The 8535-nt window shown below is 44.2% G+C and overlaps 1 protein-coding gene across 4 annotated transcripts in view; it reads left to right on the top strand.

Moving 5' to 3' along the window:
- The window catches only part of LOC143301499 (DNA-binding protein RFX6-like), a 131845-nt gene extending 123576 nt beyond the window's left edge, over positions 1 to 8269 (top strand). For 3 of the 4 annotated variants that reach the window (XM_076615820.1, XM_076615821.1, XM_076615824.1), the window contains 4 exons: positions 947 to 1103; positions 2845 to 3171; positions 4157 to 4666; positions 6031 to 8269. In XM_076615820.1, the coding sequence (XP_076471935.1) occupies positions 947 to 1103; positions 2845 to 3171; positions 4157 to 4666; positions 6031 to 6170 (1134 nt within the window). In that variant the 3' untranslated portion in view covers positions 6171 to 8269. The remainder of the gene's footprint in view (positions 1 to 946; positions 1104 to 2844; positions 3172 to 4156; positions 4667 to 6030) is intronic. The other variant, XM_076615822.1, reaches the window with a different exon arrangement.
- Positions 8270 to 8535: the final 266 nt, after the last annotated feature.

Here is an 8535-nt window from a genome sequence, read left to right as displayed (position 1 = left end):
GTGTGTGTGCGTGTGTGTGTGTGTGTGTGTGTGTGTGTGTGAGACTACCTTTCAGCTTTATGTCTTTTTGTTGGTGCCCTTATTCTTTCTTTCAACCACTCCTCCCCCCACACCCCCACCCCGCTCCTCTTAATTCCCTGCGTGTTTATCTGTCTCTGTCTGTCTGTCTGTCTGTCTGTCTGTCTGTCTGTCTCTCTCTCTCTCTATCTCTCTCTCTCTATCTCTGCCTGTCTGTCAGTCTCTCTCCCTCCCTCTCTCCCTCTCTCTCTCTCTGTCTCGCTCTCTCTCTCTCTCTCTCACTGTGCATATGATTAGACTGTCGTTTCTACACCAAGCAGCACGCTCTTATCTATCACTCATCTCCATCATCATCACTTTTATCATTGTAGTCCTAAAAATCACCATAACCAGACTGATATTTCAGTTCAACGATCATCATCATCGTCATCGTCGTCATCATCATCATCATCATCATCACCTTCATCATCATAATCATCACCACCATCATTATCATCATCATCATCATCAGCAGCAGCAACGTCATTTTCATTATTATCAACATCATCATCAACATCATCATCACCATCGTTCTGATCACTATCATCATCATCATCATCAGCACATCATCATCATCAACAACAAAACTCCTACTACTTCTACTACCGCTGTTGCTGCTGCTATTGCTCCTTCCACTACTACTGCTTAATATCATTATTGTGATCATTATTAGTATCATTATTATTATCATTATTTGCAACACTGAATTTTGTACATAGACAAATCAAAGCGCTTCCACACCAGTCATTTACACACATGTATAACTGATAGGGTTGAAGCACACACACTCATAAATACACGTGAACACTTAGAAAGCTGGAAGAAGTGGTGGTGGTGGTGGTGGTTGTGGCGGAGTAAGTTACCATGACAACGCCTGACTGTTTCGCAGAGCATGACGGGAGGCCAGATGCTGACTCCGCCCATCTCGCCCATCGTGCCCAATCCCATCAACCCCCGCAACAGCGTCATCAGCCAGGGACCAATCATGGCCACGTATGGTGGCCCCTCCCCCTCGTCCATGCTGGCTGCTTCCTTCCCTTGCTTGGGTGAGTTATTGGCCGCTAGAGGTTGTTTTTTTTTGGTCTTTTTACCGCGTCTTTCCCTTACCTGGGTGAATTCTTGGTGGCTAGAGTTGTTTTTTTTGGTCTTTTTACCGCGTCTTTCCCTTACCTGGGTGAATTCTTGGTGGCTAGAGTTGTTTTTTTTTTGTTTTTTGTTGTTGTCTTTTTACCGCGTCTTTTCCTTACCTGGGTGAGTTCTTGGTGGCTATAATTTTTGTTGTTGTCTTTTTACTACGTCTTTCCCTTACCTGGGTGAGTGTTTGGTGGCTAGGATTTTTGTTGTCTTTTTACCGCGTCTTTCCCTTACCTGGGTGAATTTTTGGTGGCTATAATTTTTGTTGTTGTCTTTTTACCGCGTCTTTCCCTTACCTGGGTGAATTCTTGGTGTCTAGAGTTTTTTGTTGTCTTTTTACCGCGTCTTTCCCTTACCTGGGTGAGTTCTTGATGGCTATAATTTTTGTTGTTGTCTTTTTACCGCGTCTTTCCCTTACCTGGGTGAGTTCTTGGCTGCTGTAGTTTGTTTTTGTTTTTTTTAAAATTTCATTCAAGAACGTTTTTATTTCATGCATTGACGATGCTAATTTTATTGTGGCCAGATTCACCACATTAGAGGCAAGAGGAAACTTAATGATAAAAATTATGATGTTAATGATGAGAATGATAATAATGATGATCATAGTAATAATAATGATACTAATGCATTCTTATATAGCGCTGTAGTACAAGCAGAAGCAAGCTGTAAGCGCTTTACGAATATCCATTACTTAAAGTAATTGAATAACACTATACAGTAAAATAAAGATTTTAAAGAAGTCGTAAAAGTAAACTTCTGCAGACCTTTTGTTGTTAAAGAATTATTATTATCATTATTATTATTATTGTTATTGTTATTATTATCATTATGATTATTATTTTGTTGTTGTTATTTGTGTGTTTAACCGTCGATGGGTTTATCATAGTTTACTTGGACAATCAGTTGATCGTTAATACTGTTTTCCCTTAGAATCAATTCTGCTTCTCATTATGGTGCAACAGTTTACCTGAATTTATGCTTACTTGTCGAAAGGTCGGCTACATTTATTCAGAGTCGTAAAGAATCCCGAAATAATTGTTGTAAAATATGTTCCTTTCATCGTTGTTGTTGTTGTTGTTTTTAAGTAAAAAAAGATATTGTTTCGGAAATCTTTTGTTATGAGAGATTTTATCTTTCTCGGGACTTTTCTCTCTCTCTCTCTCTCTCTCTCTCTCTCTCTCTCTCTCTCTCTCTCTCTCTCTCTCTCTCTCTCTCTCTCTCTCTTACCCCCTCCTCGCTGACTCTGTCTCTGTCTGTCTGTCTCTGTCAGTCTGTCTGTCTTTATAAATGTCTGTGCGTACGTGTGTGACTTCTGAAAAGTTTGAAGCTAGAAAACTGTTGCTCTGTTATCGGGCCTCATTTCAATCACTTATTAGAAACAAACAACCCCCCCCAAAAAAAAACAAAACAAAACAAAAAACAAAAAAACCAACCAAACAAAAAAACAAAACCGGAATGAGATGTTAAGTGGTACAGAAAAAAGAATTGAAATAAACTGAAACTGAAACTCTCTCTAAAAAAAAAAGTAAATGAATAACTAAATAAATAAAGTTTTTAAAAACCACCGTTCAGTGAAACACAGTATCATGCCTCACGTTTTGTGGTCTAAATATTCGAACTCAGACCTATTCAAGAAAGCTCGCCTTCTCTCAGCAGGCCAGCAGGGTGAGTACGCCGCCGGGGCCCACCACAACTATCTCTCCAACTACGCCTCGCACCCTTCCCACCCGGCCAGCTTCTTCCGGTCCAGCGCCCCCTACAGCGGAAGCTACATGATGAAGAACGACCTTGAGACCTTCTCGTACCCGGACCAAGGTTTCGCCAGTGATCCCTACGGCTATTCCTCCCACATGGGGCAAATGAACAGTTACCCAAGTTCCTCCGTAGCGCTGTCCACGGCGGGGAATTCGGGCAGTGCCTTCAATATTGTGCAGAGTGGCACCACGTCCTATGCGTCTCACCCTTCGTATCAAAGCAGTGGTAAGGTTGCGTTACTTCACTCTATTTTGGGTTGTTTCTATTTCTTTTGGATGGTGGGTGATGATGTGCACACACACACACACTCACACACACACATTGCAGCTGGGTATCTTGGCAGAAAGTTGTGACAGCAATAAAAACTGTTCACTCATCTCGTGTTTTTTTAGAACGTGACTCTCACAGCAGACGATTTGTTTTTACGTCGACAGAACATTGACTAAAAAAGTCTTGAGACTCGAAACGTCGTGTTTTATTTATCTTCATCTTAATTAAGGTACCTTTTGATCTTACACCACCATGTATCATTCTGAACTTCGACAGAAAACACTATAGTTAAAATCAAAGAAATCATACTCTGCTGCCCACAGAAATAAACCAGGGACTGTATGTATGTTTGTTTGTACCTACCTTCACGAAAACAGAAACAAGAGAGACAAGGCTTTCAAGACTCACTTGTGATAAATTACGTCCCCTAGCATTAATTACAGAGTAATTTCCCTTTTTTACTGTCTGCACCAAAACGTTTGCAAAATAAATAAAAATTCCATGCTTAGCAAAAGAAGTTCCTGTTTGAACAAAAAATGATAATAATGACTTCTCTAGTTGTTGTGTCAGAATAAGAGGTCAAAGTGCCAAGTTTAGAGAATACAAAAAATATAAATATAATAGTGAATGCAGTTTGCATATAATTAGGCTTCTTTTTTAATTTTTTTTGTGCCCATCCCAGAGGTGCAATATTGTTTTAAACAAGATGACTGGAAAGAACTGAATTTTTCCTATTTTTATGCCTAATTTGGTGTCAACTGACAAAGTATTTGCAGAGAAAATGTCAATGTTAAAGTTTACCACGGACACACAGACACACGGACACACACACACACACAGACAACCGAACACCGGGTTAAAACATAGACTCACTTTGTTTACACAAGTGAGTCAAAAAACAACAACAACAAAAAACGCTGCTGTGATTGTGTGTGTTCAGACTACTACGCCCCCAACACGGGTTACCCCCACCACCCTGCCCAGCAAGGACCCAAGTTGGTGGAGCACGTGCCGGTCATCCAGCAGCGAGGGTCCTCCTCCTCCTCGTCCTCCTCCTCCTCCTCCGCCGCGGCCCCCCACTCCTCCTCCTCCTCCTCCTCCTCCCTCTCCCTCTCCCTGCCCCCTCCCCACGGCCACGCCCACTCGCTGACCCCCTCCTCCGCCTCCTCCAACCCCCTCGCCCCTCCCCTTCCCCCTCACCACCACCACCACCACCACCACCAGTACCCGAGCTCCGAGCTGACCGACCCCCTGAACCTGTTGGACCGATCCCACCACGCCCACCCCCACCACCCCCAACCCCTCCCCCACCACCGGGGGGTCAACGGGGGGCTGGGCATGGGGGTGGGGGTTGGGGGGATGGGGATGGGGGTCGGGGTGGGGGTCGGGTTGGGGGGACTCGGGGGGATGTCTGCTGGCGGGGCCACGTGTCACAGCCCCCCTCGGGCAGGTGAGAGATGTCTGTGTGTGTGTGTGTCTGTGTGTCTCTGTGTGTGTGTCTCTGTCTGTGTGTGTCTCTGTGTTTGTGTCTATCTGTCTCTGTCTGTCTGTGTCTGTCTGTCTGTGTCTCTGTCTGTGTGTCTGTCTGTGTGTGTGTGTGTGTGTCTTTGTGTATGTTTCTGTCTCTGTGTGTGTCTGTGTGTGTGTGTGTCTGTCTGTGTGTGCCTCTGTCTGTGTCTGTGTGTGTGTGTCTCTGTCTGTGTGTGTGTGTGTGTGTCTGTGTGTGTCTCTGTCTGTGTGTCTGTGTCTGTCTGTGTGTGTCTCTGTCTGTGTCTGTCTGTGTGTGTGTCTCTGTCTGTGTGTCTGTGTGTCTGTGTGTGTCTCTGTATGTGTCTGTCTCTGTGTGTCTGTCTGTCTGTCTGTCTCTCTCTCTCTCTGTATATATATTTTTTTCTCGGGAATATATATTCTCTCTCTCTCTCTCTCCCGTGTGTGTAACTGCGTTCCTTTTATTATATTTTTGTAATGATGATGATGGTGCATTGATTAGTATTATAATTATCAGTAGTAGTAGTAGTAGTAGTAGTAGTAGTAGTAAAAGTAGTAGTAGTAGTGGTGGTGGTGGTGGTGGTGGTGGTAGTATACACCATTGTTATTATTGTTGTGTCTTATCGTTACTGTTTTTTTTTGTTGTCACAAGGACAGGTTGGAAGACTAGGCAATGCCTAACATCTTTATCCTTGAGTAGTAAAGTTTTGGAAATCTCTCTCTCTCTCCCTCTCTCTCTCTTTCTCTATTCAATTCAGGCCATAGCCTTGCATGAAGGGGTGGTGTTAACAAACATTACACATAACACACACACACACACACACACACACACACACACACAAACACACAGACAGAAGTAGAACTCGAACTCGAATGTTTTACTGAGAAAAGGATAAGTTACAAGCTTCCTTTTACCATGATGCCCGCTCAACCATAATAATAATTCTAAAAAAATAAAAAAATAAAAATAAAAAACAAATCAAACGACATGGAAATTCGAAAGCAAATCAAGAGACCATTTAAAAAAAAGAGAGAGGGATAGAGAGAGAGAGAGAGAGAGAGAGAGACAGACAGACAGACAGACAAACACAGAGACAGCAACAGACAGAGATGGAAAGAGAGAGAGGGAGGGGGAGAGGTAGAAATTTTAATGAGTAGGGGTGGTGTTGGTGGTATAGGGTGGTGGTGGTGGTGGTGTGGAAGGGTTGAAGGAATGGTGTGTGTGTGTGTGTGCGCGCGCGCGCTCGTGTGTGTGTGTGTGTGTGTGTGTATGTGTGTGTGCGCACGTGCGCGACACGGCATGCCTGACCTGTGGCTGTGTTGCAGTGCACCAGCACTCCACTCTGACGGACGACCTACTGGCCGGCATGGACGTGTCCGGCATGATGGCGGCGGCGGATCCGGATCTGACGTCACAGTACGCCGACCCCCGCTCCCTTCCTCCCATCAACACGGTCTTCATGTAGAGATGGACAATGCTACTTCCGGTTCCTTGTGTCTTGGGGGTCGTGGAGAGATGGATAGTGCTACTTCCGGTTCCTTGTGTCTCGGTGGGTCGTGGAGAGATGGATAGTGCTACTTCCGGTTCCTTCTGTCTCGGGGGTCGTGGAGAGAAGGATAGTGCTACTTCCGGTTCCTTCTGTCTCGGGGGTCGTGGAGAGAAGGATAGTGCTACTTCCGGTTCCTTGTGTCTCGGGGGGTTGTGGAGAGATGGATAGTCCTTCCGGTTCCTTGTGTCTCGGGGGTCGTGGAGAGATGGACAGTGCTACTTCCGGTTCCTTGTGTCTCGGGGGGGTCGTGGAGAGATGGATAGTGCTACTTCCGGTTCCTTGTGTCTCGGGGGGACGTGGAGATCTGAACAGTCCTTCCTCTGGTTCCTTGCCTCTCCGGATCATGCAGAGACGAGCAATCCTCCATCAGATTTTTTTTTTTCTCTTGGGATCCCAGAATAACGATGCGTCGTTCCATCTTCAATGGACATCATCGGTGGACATGCACCCGCGCATGGAAGATATCCCACCAAAGGATTTTTGCCTTGCTGTCCCGGTTAAAATTTGAACGAGAACACTTTCTGATCACCAGCGGAAATCTCGATCGGAGTGTATCCATGTCCATTGGTAGATATGGGGTTATCGGTTTGATTCTGATCAGGCCAGCATTGACATCGTTGAGGCCTAACTTCACAGCTGACCCTGTTGTTGTAACGGGTCTGGGTTCTGACGTGTTCTGATGGTTTTGAACATAGAACGAGCAGCAAAATCAGTGTTTTCTGGGGTTTTTTCCCCCACTTTCACTGTGGTGTGCATGGTGTGAACTTTGAACATTGCTTGAATGGTACAGGTCTTGTATGCCCATGGTACAGGTGTGTTCTGGATAGAGGATTTCAACCACGCTGAGTTCAATCTTGCCAGGGAACATATTATCTTGGGTATATTTTGCCGGGGAATTCTTTTTCTCTTTTGTTTTTTTTTCCACCTGACTGTGACTGATGACTAGGAAAGATGACGTCATGAAGGAGGAAACTGTCCTGTGGGAACTATGACGTCATGAATTGAGGAACTGACCTGTGAGAACTATGACGTCATGAAGGGAGAAACTGACCTGTGAGAACTATGACGTCATGAAGTGAGGAACTGACCAGTGGGAACTATGACGTCATGAAAGGAGAAACTGACCTGTGGAAACTATGACGTCATGGGAGAAACTGACCTGTGGGAACTATGACGTCATAAAAGGAGAAACTGACCTGTGAGAACTATGACGTCATGAAGTGAGAAACTGACCTGTGAGAACTATGACGTCATGAAGTGAGGAACTGACCTGTGGGAACTATGACGTCATGAAAGGAGAAACTGACCTGTGAGAACTATGACGTCATGAAGTGAGGAACTGACCTGTTTGGAACTATGACGTCATGATGGGAGAAACTGACCTGTGGAGACTATGACTGAAGGTAGAATGACCTATGGGAACTATGCATGAACATAACTCGAGAGGCCACCACACCACGCGAACCCATTTCTAAATGACTTTAGCCATAGACTTGGAGCAGGAGGACCCGACTTTGTACAGTACCCCCCAAAACGGGGAATTGTTTTTTATGTGTGTGTGTGTGTGTGTGTGTGTGTGTATGGGAGAGGTGGCACTGATCAATGACCTAAAAAAAAAAAAAAAAAAAAAAGCAGTTGGAGCCGATTTTTCTTCTTATGATTGTCTCCCACACTTCCTTCTGTGTCAGTTTGGCGACAGAGTATGTGTGTGTGTGTGTGAACCCATTTGTGTGTTTGTTATGATGACCGTAACGAAACGACACGTTGTTCTCTTCTTGTCTTTGCAAAAGGGCATGGACTGGCTTGTGATCTGGTTGTCTGTTAATTAAACGTTTTGGGATTGCTTTCTTATTGCTTTCTTATTCTGTTTCCCTGTGTACAGATTGATGTGACAAAACATGGTTTGCCCTCAACCTTAATCTAGAAAAAAAAAGATCTCATACCATAACTCCAAAGGATTGGACTGATCCTGTAAGATCTTTTCTTGTTGAATTAGATTTTACATGATGTAGCACTTCGTGTCAAAAAACAACCCCCCCCCCCTTCAAAAAAAAAAAAAAAAAAAAATCAACATTGCATTCAAAGTGTCGTCAACGTTCACAACCATTTAACTTATTATTCGGTGTGTTTGTTTTTTTTTCCTGTGCTAAGTCATTTCTTTTGAGCGCCAGTCTTTACGGAAAGGAAAAGCACAGACGAATCAACTATTTGCTGTGGGATGTTTTCTGTTCATATCGTTATTTGTGTTCCAACTGGATTTGGGTTGTGCAGTTTTGTTTAG

Source organism: Babylonia areolata, chromosome 27 (genome assembly GCF_041734735.1).
Source record: "Babylonia areolata isolate BAREFJ2019XMU chromosome 27, ASM4173473v1, whole genome shotgun sequence".
NCBI lineage: Eukaryota > Metazoa > Mollusca > Gastropoda > Neogastropoda > Buccinidae > Babylonia > Babylonia areolata.
This window is presented reverse-complemented; position numbering and strand designations above follow the sequence as displayed.